Genomic DNA, 22,759 nt, shown 5'->3' on the forward strand with positions numbered 1-22,759 from the left:
AGAGGTTGTGGCAAGCCTGGGCCTTCTGGGAGGTGGCAGGGATAGAGATTCAGGAGACCTGTAGGGGGCGCTGGTGGGGCTCTTGCTCCCAGAGTTGGTAGACTCGCTCTGATGGGCAGCCAATGCATGTCCTGAGGTCACTTGTACAGGCCCTGAGCTAGCTCTGTGGGCCAGCTCTGAGGATTTACATAACCCTGTAGGTCTCAGACCCACAACGCCCCCAACCCTGGCCAGCGTGGTGGGGTCAGCCTAGAGTTGGCCCCAGAAATTCCAGGTCCCACTGCCAAGAGCAGCAGGGGTCAGCTCGGTGGCCAAAGTGAAGTCACTTCCTCTCTTTGGGCTTCATCATGCTGCCAGGTGCAGGGTCCGTGACAGACTATCTCACAGGTGTCCCTGCGGTAGAAGTACAGACTTCCTGGAGTTCGTAATTGAGGGTGATTCTCAAATTACGTCTTAGCTGTGTGGGAAGGAGTGCTGGGATTGATTGGTGATGTCTGCCATGGGCGTAAATTTTGGTAATAGCGGTACGCACGTTGTTTATTTGACATCTGTTCCGATCTTGTTTGGGAGACTGTGGGGGAACATCTGTATGGGAGCCCTTGTTTTTAAAGTATAACCAACAGACCCCAGAGCTAGTGAGCTAGCTTCCTATCTGTTCAGCACTGGGAACCTATTTTGTTATCCTCAGTCCTGGGGGTCACAGGGTTGGGTGGTTCCCAGAGCTAGAAATCTGGCAGATGAGATAAGAGTAGAACCACACAGATAGAAAACAAAATGGAAAATGCCCAACTCCTCAATGAGAGATGAATTTTGTCCCTTATGGATTAAAAAAGGATGGAGCCTGTGTTCAAAAGACAGATGTGGAAGCTGATGGGAAAACAGTGCAGCCAAGCTGCCCAGACACCTCCCTCACCCCAAAAAAACCCTCCCTCATTCTGCCTCTGTGCATTGCCCTCCAGCCAGAACCAGCACAGCACAAACTCCTAGTGAGAAAGGGAACTAATTGGTCCTCCTTCCTTCTCAGGCTGGGAAGAGAGATGAATTCCCCACCCCTCAACTCTAGCTGCTCACTTCTGAGCAGTGGAAAGAGGACCTGGTGGGGCTCATGGACCTTGGGGTTCCATGCAGGTTTTCCTGAAGCCAGCCCTGAGAGGTATTAGCACCATTGCTGGGGACTCCTTGGCGAATGCAGGGGTGCTCTGTTCTTCAGGAGCCTCCTCACCATCCAGGGCTCTCACCTGAGCGTGAACAAAGCCTGGAAGCTGCAGGAGGTTTTCCCGTGAGCACCTGCTTCGTGGCTTTCTTAAGACGGGGTCAGAGGACAGCCCAGGACAGCACCCATCCTGCCTTCATGCACTGGCATTGCAGATGTGTAGAGCATCTGCTACACTCCAGATGAACACCCATCCTGTCCAGCATCATCCAGAGAGATGTAGCTGGGGATGTGGGTGAGGAGGGCACAGAAGTGCAAGGGCCAGAAAGGAGTCTGGGCCCACACCTTAAAGAAACCCCTGCGTGTGAGGAGGAGGCTGACAGGTGAGAGGAGAGACCAGAGACAGGGAGGGCCAGATGGCACTGGGCCTGGCCATGTGGGAAGACTTCCTTATGTCCATGCTAATGCCGTGAAGACAGAAAGATAGGAGAAACAGGATGTCTAGGAAGGCAGCGTTGAACCCGAGACCTCTGTGAGGGACAGTGATAGACAGACATCTCTGCAAGGGGCCACCTGGGGAAAGGGGTCAGCTGGTGCAAAGGCCCTGGGGTAGGAATGAGCCCGGCACTTATGAGATCAGCACAGCTGGTGCTGAGCGTGAGAGAGTACATACACAGGAAGTGAGGTTCAGAGCATAGCAGAGGCCCCCATCCGATGGCCAGCTGCTCCCTGTGCAAAAGGCTAGCCTCAGAAGGATGGGGGGGTGTTGAGGACACATGACAGCTGACCAGGGGCTGAGAATGGTAGCCAGGCACAACAGTCTGTCCTGGGGAAGTTTGTCTGCCAAGCTGGGGCCCCGAGAAGGCAGGGCAGGAGTAAAGGCTACCCCACCCCCTTTTTCTGGAGGCCCCACCGCTTGTCCAGGGAGATAGTCTCAATGTCAGGGAGGAAGAGGTATCTCCCACATCAAAAGGGCCACCCCGCAAGACTCCCACGCTTGGCGGCATGGGAACTGTACTTCGGAAGGTTCTCGCAGGCAGCCTGTAGACTGCAAAAGGGTGTGTGCCACCTTGGGACTGTCCCCTACAACACAGAGATCCTGCACCATCAGGTTCCATCAAAACCCTCCTCCCAGGAGCCAGGCTAAGTTTTATATCTCAGTTCTCTTTAAAAAAAAAAAAAAAAAAAAAAAAAAGTTGTGAAGCTTTTCTTAAGCTATGAGTGTGGCAAGCTCTCAAGAATCCTTTTCCTAGGGTTTCCATGCCCATCTCCCAGGGACAGACTCAGCAAGATGGGGAATCACTGGGACCAGATTTGGGGCATCATATATCTCAGACAGCAATCTGACTATCCTGGTTGATAGAGGCTGACTGGAGAGCTGTGTTATGGATTCTTTGGACTTCAGAGAGCTGTGATGGATTAGTCATGCCTGCCACTGGTAGGAGACAAATGGATAGTGGTGTATGTGCTAAATGTTTCCCTCCCTGTCCATACTACATCGGAGCACCATCCCTCCTTCCTCCTCCCTTTTTCCTTCTCCCATGACAGCAATGCTTAGTGACAGTCCTTAGTGAGCAATTCTTAGTGTCCCAGCCACTTCTTCAAGGATGGGCCTAGATGGTGATGGTATTGGTGATGGTGATGATGACAATGATGATAGTGGTGGTGATGGTGATGGTGATGGTGGTGGTGATGGCAGTAATGACAGTGGTGATGGTAATGATGGCAGTGACAATAGCGCTGGTGATGATGGTAATGGTAGTAAGTAATGATAGTAATGATGATGATGCTTTCAGAATCTTTCTTAGTATGTGTGCTCCTCTTGGCAAATAAGAAGCAGGCACCATATCATGCCCATTCTGCACATACAAAAATTGGCTTATGAAGGCTGATGTGGTGATATGTATTACCAGCTAATTAGTGTCTGGACTAAGAAACAAAAGCAACTGTGATTGACCCCAAAGGGCACAGAATACTATTTTCCAGCGGCTCTTCATCTGAAGAGGGGACTGTGTGAGTCCTGGGGCCAGGACTTATCAGAGCCTTTATGTCTGAAGATAAGTTGAGGATCTTGGATGGAGAGACGGTGTAGTTATTTCCCAGCTTATGGGTCTCCTGAATTCTTTCCGAAGTGTTTTTGCAGGAATCAGTGCTCTGCAGAACAAACCTTAAGAGAATCTAACTCACTGATAGTTGAGTTTCAGGCCAGAGAAGGAGAGGGATCTGGGGTCCAAATGTTCTCTGGTGGGAGGCGGAGGCCTGGAAGGAGAAAAGGAGGTGGGACCAGGGATGTGGCTCATTTGGTAAGGAGCTTGCCTCATGGTGGAGCCTTAGCTTCAATCCCCAGCACCCCAGAAAACTAGGCATGGCAGAAGATGGGAGGTGAAGGCAGGAGGATCAGAAGTTGGCTACATTGCAAGTTCAAGCCAGCCTGGACTACGTGCGAGCATCTTTTAAAACAAGAGTCAGGACTAGGCCTAAGACTGTTCCCATTAGAGCCCACTGACTGTACCCATCACTGACTGTACCCATCACTGACTGTACCCATCACTCAAAATGGGATGGGGTTTCCTGGCGGCTCATCTAGATGGCAGAGAGGCAGAGGAGATGGGGCGTGGCAGGAGCCCTGAGGTAAGAGCGAGCCAGGGTCCTTGAGTGGAGTGTTGGGGCTGGAGTCCAGCTGGGGCCTCTTCGCATCCCCACAGGGTTCCAGCGCTCCCTGTGAAGAACTTGAATGGCACTGGCCCTGTCCACCCAGCACTGGCAGGTAAGACCCAACCCACCGTCCTCATGAGCCCCGCCCCTTTTGTGAACTGGTGTGTGGGTCCGAGAGTGGCCCTTCCCATTGGGTTTGCTTGGCTTCAATTTGAGGTGGTTTTCTGGGGTGGGTCCTCTGTGGCCTTCACCTGCCCCATCAGTGCTGCAGCAATGGAGGGAGGGCGTGGCTTGTCATGACCCCGCCTCTCATCACTACACCCCGCCCCCAGGGATGACCGGGATCCTGTTATGTGCAGCCGGGCTGCCGGTATGCCTGACACGAGCCCCCAAACCCATCCTGCACCCGCCACCTGTAAACAAGAGCGACGTGAAGCCCGTACCCGGAGTGCCCGGCGTGTGCCGCAAGACCAAGAAAAAACACCTCAAGAAAAGTAGGTCCTGTGCGAGCCCAAACACAACCGCGGTGCTCTTAGGACCCTGCTATTGACCCTGCTCAATAGACGCCTGCCCCTGCTGGCCCTCAGCTCGCCCTCCAGCCCCTCCTTCCTGCCTCTCCCCAACCCCCACTCCTCCTGAGACACACTCCACTCTCTCTGCAGGTAAGAATCCGGAGGATGTGGTTAGGAGGTACATGCAGAAGGTGAAAAACCCACCTGATGAGGTGAGCCAGCCAGGTGGGGCCTCAGCCTCCAGGACCAGTTCCTGCCAATCTTTGCGATGGATGGTTTTATGCCAAGTTTTCCATTGTGTGTGGGGGGGTGTGCTTTGAGTAGCAAAGCACTTAACCCCTGCTATACCGGGGGAAGGAGTCAACTCCAAAGTTTTCCATTTCTCCATCTTCAGTGTCCCCTTGTGGTCCTCCCCACCCTTAGCGTCCCTCTGTGACCGTCCTCGTGACCCTCAGTGTCCCTCCTTATAGCCCTCCCCACAGCCTTCCCCATGGCCTCATCCTCTGTGTGTCTCCTCATGGCCCTCCCCCATCTCCCTGACCCTCCAGGACTGTACCATCTGCATGGAGCGGCTGGTCACAGCGTCTGGCTATGAGGGCGTGCTCCGGAACAAGAGCGTGAGGCCCGAGCTTGTGGGCCGCCTGGGCCGCTGCGGCCATATGTACCACCTGCTCTGCCTGGTAGCCATGTACTCCAATGGCAACAAGGTGGGCCACCAGGTGGGCGCCCCGCACCGAGGTGGGCAGTGGGTGGGGGCCGAGCGGGATCCCGGGGCCTCACCCCAGCACCCCCTCTCAGGATGGTAGCCTGCAGTGCCCCACATGCAAAGCCATCTACGGGGAGAAGACTGGGACGCAGCCACCAGGGAAGATGGAGTTTCATGTCATCCCGCACTCGCTGCCTGGCTTTGCAGACACCCAGACCATCCGCATTGTCTATGATATCCCCACGGGAATTCAGGTGAATTCCGCCCCACCCCACTTCACCCCACCCCTGCCCCAAGGCTGCTGCCCCAACTCTCTGCCCCCTCTACAGCCTCCACCCGTCTGTGATCTGAACCCTCCTGCCTTCCCCACAGGGCCCTGAACATCCCAACCCAGGCAAGAAGTTCACCGCCAGAGGCTTCCCTCGCCACTGCTACCTACCCAACAATGAGAAGGGCCGGAAGGTAGGTGCCCACCTGGTCTCATCAGTAAATGAGGGCAGGGTCCCCAGCCACCATCTTTTAGGCCCGCCTACCCCACCTTGTCCACAGTCCCTGCTGGGTTCCTTCCCCAGACCACAGGCTAAATAGAAGGCCCAGAACCTACCTCATCTCATTCACCCACTAAACAAAGCTTCAGAGAGGGCAAGTAAGTTATGCACAGTCACACAGCGACGAAGCGGCAGGGCCAGCATTTGAACCCAAGAAGCCTTTCATCTTCATGCTTAGGTTGTTTGATTTTACTTAACTGCTTAACCAAAGAAGGTAGCAGCACCTTCAAATCTTTCCTGTGGAATCTCTGGATTTTTAACGATGGGAACTAATTTACAAAGGGACTATTCGGTACAAAGAGTGGGGTCTAGGCCCAGAAGAAAACAGGATTGTAAGCAGTGGGTGGTACTGGAGCAGGCCACAGCTCAGGCTGCCTGTGCTGTTCACCCTGGCTGCTGCAGGTGCTGCGGTTGCTCATCACGGCTTGGGAGCGCAGACTCATCTTCACCATCGGAACATCCAGTACCACGGGCGAGTCCGACACGGTGGTGTGGAATGAGATCCACCACAAGACGGAGTTTGGCTCCAACCTCACCGGCCATGGCTACCCTGATGCCAGCTACCTAGACAACGTGCTAGCTGAGCTCACCGCCCAGGGTGTATCTGAGGCCTGAGTCGCCTGCCTTCCCTCTTGCTTTGCCCCTAGCCCGGCACATGCTTCCCTCCACTGGGCGGGAGGAGCCGGAAGTGCTGAGAGGATCTGGAGGGTGGCTGTGAGGGGTGATGCCAGGCCATCAGGCCAGCTGGCTTCAACCTGTGGCTTCCGGCAAGGGCAGCAGTGATAGGCAAGGGCCGCCTCCCTATGGAAAAGGTGGGAGTTTTGCCCCTCACACCACACACACACATGTGTCCTGTTGCACGCACGCACTCACGCACGTACACCCACGTGCCTCTGACTTCTCCCAACTTGGGGGGGAAGAGAGACAGAAAGGCCCTCATGCCACATCGTGTGGATTCTACCTGTGTCTCCATTACATCCGTATAGGCTCGTTCCCTTCCCAGGACTTGGGTCAGGCACGGGAGAGTGGGGAGTCTGTAAGGCTTCTAGGGGCCAGTATGCCCCTGAGCCACGCCCCTTAACCCATGTCAGCGCCCCCACCTGCCCCTGAGCACTGCAAAGCCAATGGGGTAGAAATCCCAGGTTACTGAGTAGCTTTTCGCAGGCCACGGGGGACGAGGCTACCTTATCCTGTGCTTTGTGTCTGTTTATCTTGCTGGCGCCCTGTCTTCTTCCTCCTGTGCCCATCTCTAGACCTCTGTCTACCCCAAGCAAAGGCGTCGTTCTCGCCTCTGAGTTGGCTTCTCCCCCGCCCCCCCAAACCGCTCCGGACATTGAGACCCAAAAGCCATAGCTTCTGGCTTTAGGAGCGAGGGGAGGCCTTGTTCAGGCTCCACGCGTTGAAAAAAACAAAAACAAAAACGGGAGGGCAGCAGGCAAGGCGTTAACTTCATTAACTTCTCCCTGCTTGGAAGTGGGCAGTGGGCGGCTGATGTGTCCGGCCAACCAGAGGCCTGTTGCCCAGGCAACTCACCAGCTCCGCCTCTGAGGATTGGCTGTTGTGATGGAAGTTAGCCAAGCTTTAAAGGGACGCCAGCGATTGCTCTTTTGGAAGAAAAAAAAATTCTACCAGTCCCACTGTGGGTGGAGAAATAAATGGTCTTTCTCCTTGTCAGGCCTTTTTCTGCCAAGACGGTGCTGACTGACGTACCCCTGCGGAACCTGGGAAATGATGGCTTAGGAGACCATAGCAGCCATAGGACCACTGCCCAGGGCTGCGGGAGAAGCAGCGGGTGGGCCTTGTAACTGTCCTGTCTCCTAGCATGAGAGAAGGAGGTGGGACTCTCCTAGTCCCCAAGGATTCAGAAGTCTCTCTCTCTCTCTCTCTCTCTCTCTCTCTCACACACACACACACACACACACACCACTCTCCATAGTGATAAGAATGATGGAGCTCAGCATGCGGCCTCCCAGGAGGACACAGAAGAACTGGGAGACAAGGAGCAGGGAGAAAGCGTCCCTCCTACAGAAGCCTCTGGCAGCATAGGTGTACCGGAGCCAGTGGGAGGTGCCCCGGCTCCAGGCGACCCTTGCTGGCCACATGCGGGATAGCACGGTGCCTTTCCTGGTGTTCTTTATCCAGGCCGGCCGACTTGAGTGTTTTCTGTCCAGAGCTCTCTTTAGAGAAAGTAAAAAGTCCTCCAGCTCTGCCAACGGAGTGTCCCCAAACATTTCAAATCGTACTCCAAGCCTACAGGACCTGTGAGCCCCAGCACTCAGATGCTTGCCCTCCTCCCCCCCCCAAAAAACCCTCAGATGTATTCAGTGGCTGGGTGTAGCCTGGGAACCTGTATTTCTAGCTAAGAAGCTTCTCAGCTGGCCCCCCAAATACCCCGATTTTAACACTTCACGGTGAAGCACACTCACTTGTCACTTTATACAGGGTAAACTGAGGCTCAAAGAGGGAGAAGGAGCCTCTATCCAACTTCAAGGTCTGAATTGGCATGCTGGGCTCCCGGCCGGTTCTTCTGAGAACAGGAACCTGAGTTGGGGATGCCAGATAAGAGTGGGGCACAGAAGGCTCTGTGGGGTCACAGGAACTCACGCGAGTGAAAACTGAACACTCCTGGCCAGCCGAGCCTTTTCTGAGTCAGCCAGGGCTGGCCTTCAGGTACAGCTGTGTCCAGCAGCTCGGGGTGAGCTGTGTGCCATATGTATTGGAAGAGATGTATCCAGTGAAGCAGAGACTCCAGACCCCCACCAAAGGCTCCTCTGCCCTGGCTGGCCACGGGACACGCAGGACCAGGGTTCGTCCGAGAGGCTCCGAGCAGTGAAGAAGGCAACCTTGGGGAGATGCCTGAGCCAGAGTGTGCTGAGGGAGACCCCATGGCTCCTGTCCACAACCGCCTCTGGCGCCTCCTCAGCAGGCAGCATTCTAGAGCGCCGCTTGGCCCTGCCCGCGTTTCTGAAACTCCTCGTGGGCTTGCTCCAAGTCTTCAAGAACCTGCAGCAGATGGGTGATGGCTGCCCTCTGCTGGGCCAGAACCTCAGCACAGGCTCCTGGAGGGAAAGAGCAGGCCACAGGGCTCAGCAGGCTACTAGTGGTTGTCACCAGAGCCCACTTCCTGGGGCTGTAGGTCCCCCCCCCGGCCAAATTCACCAGCACTAGGGTCCCATTGGTGAACTGGGAACGAGAGGGCAGGCAGGAGGACATAGGAGGTTTGTTGAACAACTGGGGCACAGTTTCTAAGGACGAAAACGGGACTTTTCTCCCTTACCGTCCGCGGCACCGGAGTCCTTCTCAGGGTCCACCTCTGGAGCTGTGTCCAGGCCACAGTCCTCCAGCAATTTCAGCCTGAGGGTTGAGAGGAAAAGGGACAAGGCTGGTTTCTTAGGCACAGTGGTGCTCCTACCCAAGATTCTCTGCTGCTTGCAGGAGAAATCAGAGGTTCACCGCCATCACTACCGTTATCACCATCATCATCGCCGTTACCACCATCACCCTCACCACCACCATCACTATAATCACCATCATCACTAGCAGCAGCAGCACCATCCCCACCACCATCACTACCACCATCATCATCACCACCATCGCCATCATTACTGCCATCATTATCGTTATCACCACCCTCACTACTACTATGGCCATCAACACAACCATCATTACAACCCTCACATCACCACTATCACCATCACCACCATCATCACAGGCATCATCACTACCATCCTTACCACCGCCACGGTCATCACAACCATCACCACTCAGTTGCCACAAACATTTCTAGAGTAGCAGACACCACTTGAGTTCATTTAATTCCACAGCCAGCTTTCATGAGGTACGTATTTACCAGTAAGGCTGTTCTTCAGATCAACCACTGACACACAGAGAGGCCAAGGAGTTTGCCTGAGGCCACACAATGTAATAATAGCTCCTACATACGGAAGCTATGCCATGTCCTTTCAGTGGATTAGCTTCTGACCCTTAGGACGATCTATGGGGTCAGTCTCCTGTCACCTCCTTTCCCAAATGAGGCTCAAAGAAGCCACGTGACTAGCTGAGCACCATACAGCTGCTAACCGGCCAGGATCTGAACCCAGGCAGCTCAGTACAGAACATTATCTACAGTGGGATGGGACAAGCCTGTCGCTAAACAACAGAGCCCTTCAGGCCAGGAAGGGCCAAGGAGGTGCCCACGGTGGCAGGGAGGCTCAGAAGCCAAGTTGTGTAGACCAACCGGGCCTATGTCTCTGGGGCCCTCATACTGTAAGCCGTCACACCCCCCGGGGTGGTTAGAATGGGAACAACGCTCACAGGCTCATATGCTTGAATGCTTGGTCCCCTTTTGGGGGAACTGCTCAGATGGATTAGGAGTTTGCCTGACATACATGAAGCTCGAAGCTCAGTCCTCAGCACCACACAAACCAGGTGTGAAGGCACACACCTCTAAGCCCAGCCCTGAGGAGCTGCAAGCAGGAGGATCAGAAGTTTAAGGTCATCTGCTACATGGTGAGTTCAAGGCTAGCCTGGGCTACAGGAAACCCTGTTGGGGAGGGCATGTTTTTAAGGGATGAATGAATGTGAGGAGGTCTCCACAGGGAGAGGCAGGTGATACTCACCTGAGCTGGTCCCGCCCCAGGAGCAGCTGGCGATATACCGCCTGGGCCTCAGCGTCAGGATCCAGTGGATCACTCCAGTCTCCCAGGGTGACTGCTGAGTGGGTGCGGCTGCAGCCAGCAGCTGGGGGTACACGGTATCATCAGGGGAGTCTTGTTCCGGGGCAGCAGCCTTTTCACACCCTGCCTTCGGCTTGTCTAACACCCATGCAAGCCCCTGCTTAGTCAAGTCCCCCACCCCCACCCTCGTAGCTCCTGCCTGGGTTCCAGCCTCCTTCCCAGCCACTCTGCCTCTGTCACGAGCCCTGTTCCCTGTTTAGCTTTAACCATCAACCTGACACAGCCTAGAGTCATCCGAGAAGAGAGTCTCAGATAGCAGAATGCCCAGATTGGATTAGCCCTCAGTCATGTCTGTTTTGATTGTCAGTTGGCACAGGGGGCCCAGTCCACTGCGGGCGGCCCCATTCCCTAGGCAGGTGGGCCTGGGCTGTATATGAAAGGTGGCTGAGTAAGCCCATGAATGTTCTCCATGGTTTCTGCTTCAAGTTCCTGCCCTGACTTCCCTCAGTGATGGACTGTGGTCTGGAAGCATAACCCAAACTAACCCTTTCTTCCCCTATGTTGTTTCCAGGAGGAGCGTTTTATCACAGAAGGATAAAGGAAGCTAACACAGACCATATTGATCCATTAGCCCTGCCTCAGCCCGCTTTGCTCAGCCAGATCCCCACCCTGACCGTCCTCACTCACCGTCTCCATTCATCCCCAGCCACTCGAAGCAATACCAGGAAGCCTCCCCTGTTCCCTGGGTCTCAGACAAAGCCTCGGTTTGGTGATTCTAACACTTATAATCGGCTAGGGCTGGGATGTGGGTTAGCGGCAGAGCGATCAGGGACAGAGATTCAGCCCCAGCAACAGCATAGCAACCTGTTCTTGCCACCATCATTGTCATTGTCATCTAGCCTCGACAATAAGCCAGACTACGTGTGAGCTCTGGCAGCTGGCACAGAGTAGGAATGTGGGGAGCCGTACTTGTGTGTAGCTAACACGGTTCTTTAAGTATATAAACTCCGTAGCGGCTGGCAGGACCCAGGAGGTAAGGGCTATCCTCAACCCTGCTTCCCAGCCAAGAAGACCGAGGCATAGAGAAATCAAGGCACTTGCTGAAGGTTGCACAGCACTCCCAAGTGGAAGGGGGCGGACGCTGATTGGCAGGCGGGGAGGGTGGAGCCTGTAGCATGCCCCGCCCCTTCACCTGAGCGCTCCGCCTGGAGGCAGCAGGTCCAGCGCCCGCTGCGGAAGGCACCAGGGTGGCAAGCAGCCAGCTTGTCCTGGTTCGGGGCGCTGGCTTTGCGCAGGGCCGACAGCCATTGGTTGAGGTCATTCACATTCTGCAAGAGGTAGTGGCAGTCAGAACCTGGGCGGGGCTGCGCCACGGTCCCCACCCCTCGCCCTGCTGAGCCCTCACCTTGCACTGGAGGTAGGTGGTGTGTGGCGCCCCGGTGCCATCCTGCGTCACCACCTGCATGACGTGTGGTAGTTGGAAGGCACCCTCGTCCACACGCTCCACGGCGCAGATGCAGGACAGCGGGATGGAGGAGTGAACCTGTGGGCAGCCAGGGACAGCATCCCTTTCCATGCGGCACCAGGTGGAGTCGCTAAGGCCACACATTCGGTGCTGAATAGCTCTTTGTGTCTTCCTCTGTCACGTGCTGAGTGACTTGACTTTTCTAGGTCTACGTCTCCTTTATCAGCATCACCAACACCATCATCACCATCACCACCATCACTAGCACTACCATTCCGCAATCATCCTCACCATCACCCTCATCACTCTAACCACCACTGTCATCACCATTGTGCTAGCTAGTGTTATGTCAACTTGACACAAGCTAGAGTCAGAGGCGAGCCTGCAGGGTATTGTCTCAATTATCGACTGATGGGGGAGGATCCAGCCCATTGTGGGTGGGGCCATCCCTGGGCTGGTGGTCCTCGGTCTATAAGAGAGCAGACTGAGCAAGCCATGGGGAGCAAGCCAGAGAGCAGCACCCTCCGAGGCCTCTGCTTCAGCTCCTGCCTCCAGGTTCCTGCCCTGCTTGAGATGCTGTCCGGACTTCTTTTGAAGATGAACAGGGATGTGGAAGTGTGAGCCAAACAAACCCTTTCCTCCCCAAGTTGCTTTGGTCATAGAGTTTTATCACAGCAAGAGTAACACTAAGCCGGCAATCATCATCATCATCACCCTCATCATCATCATCACCCTTATCATCTCCATCATCAGCATCACCATCACCACTATCAGCACCATCATCACAACCATCATCACTATCATCACCCTCCCCCTCATCACCACAACCATCACCACTGCTATCACCATCATCATCACCACCCTCATTATCACCACCACCGTCACCACTACTATCACCACCACCGTTACCACCAGTATCACCATCACCACCCTCACCCTCCTCCTCTTCATCATCTCCTTGCCACAGTGCCTGCGTATGGTACTTGGCTGTGGCTCTCTCAATCACCACAACCACCTTTGGAGCCTGGGTCTCTTATTCTCCCCAATTTGAAGATGAGGAAACTGAGGCACGAAGGTAAATGACCCTTCTGTGCACCCAGCCTGGCAACCCGAATGGCCGGTGAAAACCAAGCCAGACCCACATGCCGAGTCCTGGTCTCCCTTGGGCTATGCTGGCTAGGGCAGCAGTGTTATCTGCCTAGGGCGGAGCCTGGAAGGCTTGTGCTCGGGTGATTGAACTGTTGAGTGAGTGCCTGGGTGTGTGTGCACCTGCGCGTGGCCGCCGGGACAGGTGTATCCTATGTGAATCTGCGATGCGTAGAGTAGGCGTCATGGGCCCCACCCATGCTTGTCCACACCTGGCAGAGAACGTCCAGGCATGAAATGTGCACCTGCTCAGTAATGGCAAGTGACCCTGTCACAGGCCAGGCTGGCCCCGAGCTCGACATAAGCTGAGGGTGGGGAACTCGGTACCTCAGCGGCTACGATACTAGGGGCTGGGAGGTGAAGTCCCACCTGCCACTCCGGAGTCTTGGAGTAGGAGAGGTCCTGCCCACTCAGCCGGAAGTAGCGCTTCTTGAAGGCAAAGCGTGTGGCCAGGCCTGCGGGCTCCTCCTTGCGCTTCAGCAGGAAGCCTTCTCGAACAATCGTCGAGGGATGGACCAGGGCGCAGGCTGGACCCCCAGCCTCTGGGGAATAGACAAAGGAGGTGGGGGACTCTGCCATGTCTGGGGCCCCTGGCACCTGCTGTGCCGTTTGCTCCCAGGGGGCAGGAGGGCCAGGGCTACGACCAGAGAGTTTCATCACAGCAAGAGTAACAGGAAGACAGCAGTCATTGCCACTCCTTCAGCCACCACCAAGCCCCCATCCCCCAGCCCCGGAGGCAAGAGACTAAACAGCAGGGAAAACTGATGCGCAGGTCCCTCTCCAAGCCCAGGGACCTGCAGGCGAGACTGCAGCTGGCTGGCAGGGGATGCCCAGTCGATCCAGCAATGTCCCCAGCCAGCCTCAGACGGCAGACCTCTCTCCACATCAGAGTCACATATCCGCCCCCAGCCCCCACCCTAGGCTGTCCACACTCAGCCAGGGCTCTCCACTGCTCTAAGTGACTCCTGTGTGACCTACTCCCCCACTCTGAAGTGTCCTTCCCCCCCAAGCCCTTGGTTTCAGAGGGCCACACCACTCCACTCCCAACATAAGCCCGGGTTCTTCCAGAGCTCTCTTCCCAGCACCGTACTTTCTTCTTTCTAGCTTCTGCACTGGCCTCTCTGTGGCTCTCTGTTCCCACCCCAGGGCCTTTGCACATGCTGTTCCCAGCCTGGATCACTCTGGCACTGACACTGGTTCTCTAGTTTTAGCCAGAATGACTCCAATGTGCACCAAGATGCCCCTTTAGCTATTCTGTGTGTCCAGACAGAAGCCAAACAAGGCGTCCTCCCTGAGGTCGGCATCTCTGAGGTCAGCTGAATCTCTCTTTCTGATAAGAGCTTTGGTCTGTGCACTGTTGTCTGAGTCTGCAGTCATTCCATATCACTGACTCTAGGTGGCGCTCTGAACCCAGGGTTGCGTCAGCGCTTGGGTAGACAGGCACCTTGGTGAGTCCAGGGGCTTTGGGAATAAACTCTGGCTCTATTCTCTGGGCACCTGGTGGAGCCCCTATCAGGGAGCTGGTGTTAATTAACAACATGCCAAAAAAAAAAAAAAAAAAAAAAAAAAAAGGTCTTTTCATTCTAGTGGCACCAAGGCCACTCTTTTTTCTTCCTTTCCCTTCCTCCCTTTCCCCCTTTTATTCCTCTCTCTCTTTCTCTCTTCCTCTGTCCCTCCCTCTTTCTTCCCTTCCCATCTGTCATTCTTTCTCTCTCTCTCTTTCTTTCTTGACTGGACCTCACTGTGTCACCCTGCCTGGCCAGGAACTCTCTATAGATCAGGCTGGTCTCTCTTGCCTCTGGCTCCCAAGCGTCAGGATTAAAGGCATGGACCGCCACACCCAGCCCACCCTTCCCTCCTCCCTAACTCCCTGACACTCTGTATACTTGGCTATTGCCTTGTTTGTTTGTTTTGTGTTTTAAACATAATTTTAATTCTTTTTATTTTATGTGCATTGGTCTTTTGCCCACACGTGTGTCTGAGCAGGGGTGTCAGATTGCCTGAATCTGGAATTTCAGGCAGGTGTGAGTTGCCTGAAAGTGCTGGGAATTAAAACTGAGTCCTCTGGAAGAGCAACCAGTGCTCTTAACCCATGAGCTGTCTCTCCAGCCTGGTTTGGTTTTTGTTGTTGTTTGGTTGGTTGGTTTTGATTTTTCAAGACAGGGTTTCTCTGTGTAGTCCTGGCTGTCCCAGAACTCACTCTGTAGACCAGGCTGGCCTCAAACTCAGAGGTCCACCTGCCTCTGCCTCCTGAGTGCTGGGATTAAAGGCCTTCGCCCCCACCACCAGCTCTTGGCTATCATCTTACAACTTGGTCCCCACTAGAATGAAATTCTATGAATGAGTGCAAGGTTTTCTTCTGTCTCACTCACTTTTTTCGTGTGTGTGTGTATGTGTGTGTGTGTGTGTGTGGTGTGGTGTGGTATGTGTGGTGCATAACTACATGTGCCTATCTGCGTGTGCTCATGTTCTCTGAGCTCATGTATGTGCTCAGAGACCCGAGGTCAACGTCTGGGGGCTTCCTCTGTGCCCCAGTTTATTTTTTGACACTGGGACACTAGTTGAACCTGGAACTCACCATTTTGGCTGCAGTGGCTGGCCAGGAAGCCCAGATGATCCACCTGTCTCCACACCACCAACGCTGTGGTTACAGGCCGGCATAGACACGCCCAGATGTTAGGTGAGTGTGGGAATCTGAACTCGGGTCCTCAAGCTTGCTCAGCAAGCACTTTACCTATAAAGCCATTTCTCCCTCGTCGAACCACTTTATCCAAAGCACCTGGAGGGGTATCTAGCTTTTTCTTTCTTTTTCAGTGCTGGGATTGAACCTAGGACCTCGTACATGCAAGGCAAGCATTCCTTCATTAAGCCACAGGCCCAGGCCTTTGGGGGTGGTGCCTGTTATATGACAGAGATTTAATAAGCATGCCCATACCAGAGACCGTGTCATACCAGAGACACATGCCAGGGTCATGTATCACACTACCGCATTGGCAGAGATGACCAACACAAAATGTTAGTTGACTGACTGGTTGACCTGCAAGTCCACAGTCTTATTGCTGGGGACCTGGGGACTAAGGCAGGGGATGCTGAGTGCTCTGGGGGCTGGGGGTCACAGGAGTGGCAGGACCACAGGACTCACCCTCATCCCCATCCACATCGACCAGCTGGTCCAGGAAGTCCCTCACACGTGAGATGCTCTGAAGCAGGAAGGGGTGGAGGGGGGCCAGCCACTGCTCCTTGCCCTGGCCCAGCTGCTGGCCCAGGTTTCCAATGCTCTGCACAGCCTGGAGCGAGGCAGAAAGGAGGCCAAGGTCACTGCTGAGGCGTGCGCCCTCTGTGGCCCCAAATTCTAGTTCTCATATCCATAGACCTTGGGCACCGTCTGATCCTCCTGCTCCCTTTTGGAATCAGCACCCCAGCCCAGCCAGCACCTAGCACCCAGCACTGCGCAATTCTCTCCTGTGTACTTGGGGACCATTAGAGCCACAAGCTGTAGCTACTTTGTCAAGAAGGGCTTAATTCATACTAAGATAGAAATGACTGCTAATCCACTTCTCCCATTTCTTTTGGAAGGAGTGAGTTTTGGTTACCTAATTAAAAGGAGGAGGAGGAGGAAAAGGAGGACAACCGGGCTAGGGCTATAGCTCAGGGGTACAGCGATTACCTCCCATTCATGAGGCCCCATGTTCAATTCCCAGTACTGCCAAAACAGGTGAGTCAGGGGTGGGGTCAAATGAAAGCTAGGCACGGTGGTACATTTAGAATCTCAGCACTTGAGAGGCTGAGGCAGGAGGATTGCTTTGAGTCCTAGGCCAGCCTGGGTGACATAGGGAGTTCTAGGTCTCAGTGTGACCAACACCCCACCCCCCAAACCCATGTCAGATCTTTACCCCATGTGCCTTTCCCCAGCTGAGAGGACCCAGATGGACACACACACACACACACACACACACACACACACCTTGGCGAGCAGCAGCAGGGAGCGGCTGGTCTGGGGGTCTGCATGATGATCTCTGAGGTCGAACAGCTTCGGTGTGAGGATGGCAGGCGCGAAGAACCTCAGAAAGAGAAAGCCGCTGGTGGCCAGGTACTTCACGTCCTGCGGGAGAACCACATGACAGGCCCTGAAGCCCTCGTCCCAGCTGGGGAAAATGAGGCAGCAAAGACTAGCTGCCCAGAGGAAGGAGAGGAAGTTGGGTCAAGATACTTATCCTAGCCTGCCAAGGTGGGTGCTCTTCTCTGCCTCAGTTTCCCTAGCTGCAAAATGGGGTGATGAAATTGACCACCTGTGTACTCGGAATACACAGCCAGAGGACAGAGATGTCACTGCAACCTCAGAGAGGCCAAGTGACCAGCTCAAGATCATACAGCACAGGGGTAAGGATTCCAACCCAGATCCATGGCCTATGGCTGCAAGAACAGGCCGTCTTCTCCTCTAGGTGCCTTTACTAATCACTCGCTCTAGGGCAGGTTAGAGAGGCAGCAACGGAGGCTTAGAGTTGGTTGTCTGCCCAAGGTTACACAACAAGCAACAGCAGAGGCACTGCGATTTACTCTCCGGCCATTCAGTCTCAGCTACCAGGCAATGCCCCCCGAGGGTCAAAGGTCAAGAGGGCATCGAGCCCTCCAGTCGCACATTGAATCTTCAAATACCTCTGGTTTCCAAACAAGGAGAGTGAGGCTCAGTAGGGAGCCGGGCTGTCAGGCTGCAGAGCCCGCCCACCTGCGTGCACCATCCCTCTGGGGCTTTTCCATGCTGGGCACAGCTCCCTCCCCCCTCCCCCTTCCCCCTCCCCCCCCCTCCCCGTGCTGTATCACGCCTGGGTGTGTATGTCTGTGTTTATTTCGAGGCATCAGTCACACCTGTGACAATAGCTGCCCTGGAGTGTGCTAGCATGCTGGGCATGTCAGCCTGGCCAGTGGGCCCTGCAGTAACTGTGCCCAAGGCTTCCAGTGGGAGGAGCCCTTCCCAGCCAGAGCCCTGAACTGGCCCCCAAGCTACCACTTCCTCCCAGGGAGGTCCCCGAGTCATATTTGCCCCAAAACACCAGCTCATCAAGGTACACATGAGCCAGGCCTGGTGGCACAGGCCCATCATCCTATCTACACAGAAGCCAGAGTGGGGGGTTGGTGTCACAAGTTCAAGGCTAGCTTGGGCTACAAAATGAGTTCCAGGCTAGCCCAGGCAACTTAGTAATACCCTGTCTCAAAATGAAAAAGAAGAGGATTTTGGATGCATCATCCCTGGAGTGTTTGCCTAGGGCGCACAGGACCCTGGGTTTCTCCCCAGTGCCGCAGAAACTGGCTGTGGTGGCACACGCCTGTGGTTCCAGCCTGTGGGAGGTGAAGGCAGGGGGGGGCGACACAAGCAAAGTCATTGCGATAGTTTGTGTGTGTGTGTGTGTGAGAGAGAGAGAGAGAGAGAGAGAGAGTCAGTTGAGAAAACCTCTCAATGGGATTGCCTGTGGGCAAACCTGTGGAGGCATTTTCTTGACTAATGACTGATGTGGGTAGCTCTAGCCCACTGTGGGTGGCACCATTCCTAGGCTTGGGGTCCTGGGTAATGAAAAAGCAAACTGAGCAAGCCTTCTTGAGCAAGCCAGCAAGCAGCAGTATTCCATGGCCTCTGCATCAGCTCCTGCCTCCAGGTATCTGTCTTGAGTTCCCTCCCTGATGAACTACAAGCTCTTTTCTCTCCAAATTTGTCTTGGTGTCCATCACAGCAGAAGGAAGCAAACTAGAGCAGCCCCATCCCTGGCTGCATAAGTTAGAAAAGGCCAGCCTGGGCTACATAACTCTCTCTCTTCCTCTCTCTCTTCCTCCCTTCCTCTTTTTCTCCCTCCCTCCCTTCCTCTTTCTCTCCCTTTCCCTCTTTCTCCCTGTCTGCTCCTCCCTCCCCTCCCCTCCCTCTCTCTTCCTCCCCTTCTTCCTCTCTCCCGCTTTCTCTCTCTCTCTCTCTCTCACACACACACACACACTCACACACACGCCATAATGCATCCTGTGATTTGGGGACTGTCCAGGGCTTCATGATCTGAGAAAGTCTGGTCCCTACACACTGGGGACACTTGGAGGGCACTTAAGTCAGCTTCCTGGGCTGCGAGGAGTAGGGAGCTGGCCTCCTGCTCTCTTTCCCTCCCCCTACCTCAGCGGTGTCCCACTTAACACCTATGAGTCGGCCCAGGTGAGAGCCAAGCTAAGTGAGGAGCAATGATGCCACCTCTATATGGGCAGCTAGAGCTCAGCTCTCTGTGGAGGATGGAATCTCAAGCTCCCTGGGCCTCAGTTTCCCCATCTGTAAGCAAGAAGCACAGAGAGGGTGCTATATATGTCCAAAGCTGCAAGAATTGGGCTGTGACATCGCCAGTGTTCAGGAGGTTCTAGGTCTTTCTGTCAAGTGGTCCATATCTAGAACTGGGTAAAAGTCTGTCTGGCTGTGGCTGGAGACTTGCCTCAGTGCTTAATAGATCCTCCTGCTCTATCAGAGGACCCTAGTTCAGGTCTCCGCATCTACATCAGCCAGCACTCACATGACTGGAATGCTAAGGACGCATATGACACCCTCTGGCCCCTGAGCTTGCACACAGGTGCGTGTGGGCACGCACACACGTACATAAATCTTAAAAAGTAAAAAGGAGTCTTGCTGGTTTCATTTTTAACTTAAAACAGTAACAGTCACCTATATCTGTTGCTCAGGCTAGCCTTGAACTTACAATCCTTCTGCTGCAGCTGCCCTGGGGACCTGGGATTACAAGCCTGTGCCACCCCTTAACAGCCACCTCAGATTGTACGATGAACATTATGAAAACAGGGATCTCAGGCCAGGCAGTGGTGGTGCAAGCCTTTAATGCCAGCATTCAGGAGGCAGGGGCTGGCAGATCTCTGGGTTTAAGGCCAGCCTGGATACAGAAGACAGAGTTCCAGGACATCCAGGGCTACACAGAGAAACCCTGTCTCAAAAAAAAAAAAAAAAAATCAACAGTGAAAAACACACAAAAACAAAACCAGAGATCTCAGACTGGTGGCCCACAGCCCAGGATAATGTCAGCATGTGGTGACTGACTCCAAGTGGCGTCTGCTTGTCTCAGTGTCTGGGTGAATTAATCCCAATGTTCCAAAACCGGAGACTTCACATAGAATCCTAGTAAGAGAGATTCTATATGAAGGAGGGAGGAGGAGAAAGAGAAAGAAGGAAGGAAGGAAGGAAGGAAGGAAGGAAGGAAGGAAGGAAGGAAGGAAGGAAGGAAGGAAGGGCAAAAGGCTGTCTGTCACTCCAGATATTCCAGAGGCTAATCAGGAGGATGGCAAGTTCAAGGTCTGCCTTGGCAGTTTAGCAAGGCCCTATCTCAAAATGCAAAAAGTGAAGAGAGAGCTAGGCCTTGGCTCAGTGGTACCGCACCTGCCTGTACTGTGTGTGGGAGTCTGGATTTCAGCCTCAGCATAGCAGTGAGAAAAAGACTCTGCAAGAGCAGGGAGACTAGGCCCCATTCCTACGTAGAACACTGGCCTGATTGGTCTCTGAGGACAAGCTGTGGGAGCTACATTTTGCCACAGTCTCCACCGTTCCCTCCGGTCCTACATCTTTTCTGTTCATGTACCTCACCTGGCCCAAAGCCACAGCTCCCAGTTTCTCCCTGTTGTATCCAAGCTGGAAAAGCCCAGCACTCAGCCTTCATCCTGGCCCTGTCCTTCTCCCTCCCTTCTCTCTTCACCACCATCACCATCATCATCATCATCACCACCTTCAATATCACCACCATCACCATTATTACCATCACTGGTCCCCTGGGTTGCAGGTCCCGCCAGGACACACACACTCAAGTCTGAGCATCCCAGGTCCTGGTGTCACCTTTGTCCTGCATGTGACCCTGGACAAGGTGGTCCCCAACCCCCACACAGCACAACCCACCATCCACATCAGCCCCCACAGAGCCCAGCCCACCTGATGCTCCACCCCGGGGAAGCGCCTCTCCACACACCGCTGGAGCTGCTTAAATGCCAGGCGCAGGGCAAGAGGACAGCGCCCTGCAGAGCTCACAATGGCATCCACGATGGACCCCAGGTATCCGGTCAGCAGCCCCAGGCTGGTCTCCCGCACCTGCTCCTCTGTGGGTGTGCCCTTGAAGGAGATCCTCCTGTGGGGAGCCGGCAGAACCTTCGGTCAGAACGCCACAGCTGCTGCCTCAGAACCCCCACCGGCCTCCATTGTGCCTCCCACCCCTCACATCAAGCTTTCTGCTGGAGCCTGAACACAGGGTCTCCTCTCAGAGCCTTCCAAGTGGCTGTCCCCTTGTCCTGAGACAGGCTGCCAGGCAGCCGAACTGTGACCTCCTCAGAACGGTATCACCCCTGCACCTAGCTCTGGGTGTCGTCCAGCATGGCCATGTCAGATGTCCCAAGCTTGCCTTGGCACATACTGTCCCCACTGCCTGGAGTCCTCCAGCCAGCAGGTCCCAGCCCCTGTGTCCAATTCATGGCCCTGTGTGGTCCTAACAATCACTCATGAGTTTAGTTACCCACGGTGACCCCTCCTATCTAGCAGACTTGGAAACTGGGGGCCATCAATGTGACTTTGCGAGTAGGAGGCAAACCTGAGATTAGAAGCCAGGATGGACTCTAGAATCCATCAGCAAATCTGCCTACCCAGGTCCCCAGTGTCCCATCGCCCATGAGTGTCACTGAGTCTCCCACGGTATCCATTGATCCTCTGGGAGTTTCACGGTCAACTCTGCCCTTCTGCTTGGAGCCTGGGCCCAAATTCCACCTTTAAAACTTGCCAGTTGTGTGACCTTGGAGCTCCCCTAACGGCTGAGACCTGTGCCTGGGATGGTCAGAGGGGTGAGGTCTCTAATTTTCTTCACTACCGTCCTAACAGATTGCCTGCCTGAGCATGGGTAGCCAGCCCTCTGACCATAGCAAAGAATGTCCCGGAAAGAAAGGAGCAGGAGTCCACAGAGGCGTGGAGTGGCTTTCGGTCACAGCCTAGCTTGGCCCCAATCTCATAGAAGGTTCCAGGGATCCATTTTGCAGACCCATGTGGGCCTCCATCATCTCCCAGCCTCTCTCTATCTTCTGAGCTTTACAGACAAAACACATAAGCGCCCACAGCGACCCCAAGTGTCAGGTCAAGTCACAGGATGTAGGAGAGGCGGAGCCAGGATTTGAACTCAGCAGGCTCTGAGTTTCCCAGTCCAGCCCAGAACAGCCTGAGCACCTACAACACACAGAAGCTTGGACCCAGGTGTCCCTAGGCAGGTGGCAGCCAGCATAGAGCAGCCCAAGGCACCTACAGATGATAAGGGGTGGCTGAGACCTGGGACACACACACACACACACACACACACACACACACACACACGCCTCGCTCACCGGGAGCGATTCAGGTCCATTTTGGAAGGGTCCAATTCCATATATTTCTTCTCCTCGAAGACGCGGCTGATCACTGGCCTCAGGACCTCGTGCAGGTAGCGCATGCCCACGAGCTGGGGGCAGGGGCCACACGGAGCGGCTAAGGGTGGCAGGGAACGCCTTGGGCTGGGGCAGGGGGTGTGCAGGGAGATTTCAGAGCTAGGCGGGCCCTGGGTGCCGAGGGTGCCGCCCAGGGCTGAAGCCAGGCACCTGCCACGAGCACCCAGCTCAGCCACCTAGTGCCACATGAGGCTCTGGGGCCCAGGGGGGAGCAGGGCAGGAAACCAGCTGCACCCCGACATGCCCGTCTTTCCACTCACCTTCATGAACTGTTCCACAGATTTGGATGCCAAGGAGTTAGAACGGAATAAGGTGTTGGGGTCATCTGCGAGGAGAGGGAGCTGTGTTTGCTGCGGTGGAGGGGGCTGGGAGCCAGCTCACCCCTCTCACCCACGGTGAGGATATGATTCTTTCAGCCTCAAGAATC

The 22,759-nt window shown here is 54.7% G+C and overlaps 2 protein-coding genes across 6 annotated transcripts in view; one reads left to right on the forward strand and one right to left on the reverse strand.

The window, feature by feature from the left end:
- Positions 1–7,244, forward strand: part of Dtx1 (deltex E3 ubiquitin ligase 1) — a 29,596-nt gene extending 22,352 nt beyond the window's left edge. Inside the window, exons 4-10 of one of the 2 annotated variants that reach the window (XM_060382493.1) lie at positions 3,859–3,920; positions 4,141–4,302; positions 4,471–4,532; positions 4,869–5,039; positions 5,119–5,280; positions 5,399–5,488; positions 5,977–7,244. In XM_060382493.1, the coding sequence (XP_060238476.1) occupies positions 3,859–3,920; positions 4,141–4,302; positions 4,471–4,532; positions 4,869–5,039; positions 5,119–5,280; positions 5,399–5,488; positions 5,977–6,189 (922 nt within the window). In that variant the 3' untranslated portion in view covers positions 6,190–7,244. The remainder of the gene's footprint in view (positions 1–3,858; positions 3,921–4,140; positions 4,303–4,470; positions 4,533–4,868; positions 5,040–5,118; positions 5,281–5,398; positions 5,489–5,976) is intronic. The other variant, XM_021633214.2, reaches the window with a different exon arrangement.
- Positions 5,742–22,759, reverse strand: part of Rasal1 (RAS protein activator like 1) — a 33,196-nt gene continuing 16,178 nt past the window's right edge. For all 4 annotated transcript variants that reach the window (XM_021633209.2, XM_060382492.1, XM_021633208.2 and 1 more), the window contains 11 exons: positions 22,593–22,657; positions 22,234–22,346; positions 20,807–20,999; positions 16,826–16,963; positions 16,004–16,148; positions 13,231–13,403; positions 11,656–11,793; positions 11,443–11,578; positions 10,194–10,314; positions 8,852–8,928; positions 5,742–8,633 (listed from right to left, as the gene is read on the reverse strand). In XM_021633209.2, coding sequence (XP_021488884.1) covers positions 8,509–8,633; positions 8,852–8,928; positions 10,194–10,314; positions 11,443–11,578; positions 11,656–11,793; positions 13,231–13,403; positions 16,004–16,148; positions 16,826–16,963; positions 20,807–20,999; positions 22,234–22,346; positions 22,593–22,657 — 1,424 coding nt within the window. In that variant the 3' untranslated portion in view covers positions 5,742–8,508. The remainder of the gene's footprint in view (positions 8,634–8,851; positions 8,929–10,193; positions 10,315–11,442; positions 11,579–11,655; positions 11,794–13,230; positions 13,404–16,003; positions 16,149–16,825; positions 16,964–20,806; positions 21,000–22,233; positions 22,347–22,592; positions 22,658–22,759) is intronic.

This window comes from Meriones unguiculatus, chromosome 4 (assembly GCF_030254825.1).
Source record: "Meriones unguiculatus strain TT.TT164.6M chromosome 4, Bangor_MerUng_6.1, whole genome shotgun sequence".
Classification (NCBI taxonomy): domain Eukaryota; kingdom Metazoa; phylum Chordata; class Mammalia; order Rodentia; family Muridae; genus Meriones; species Meriones unguiculatus.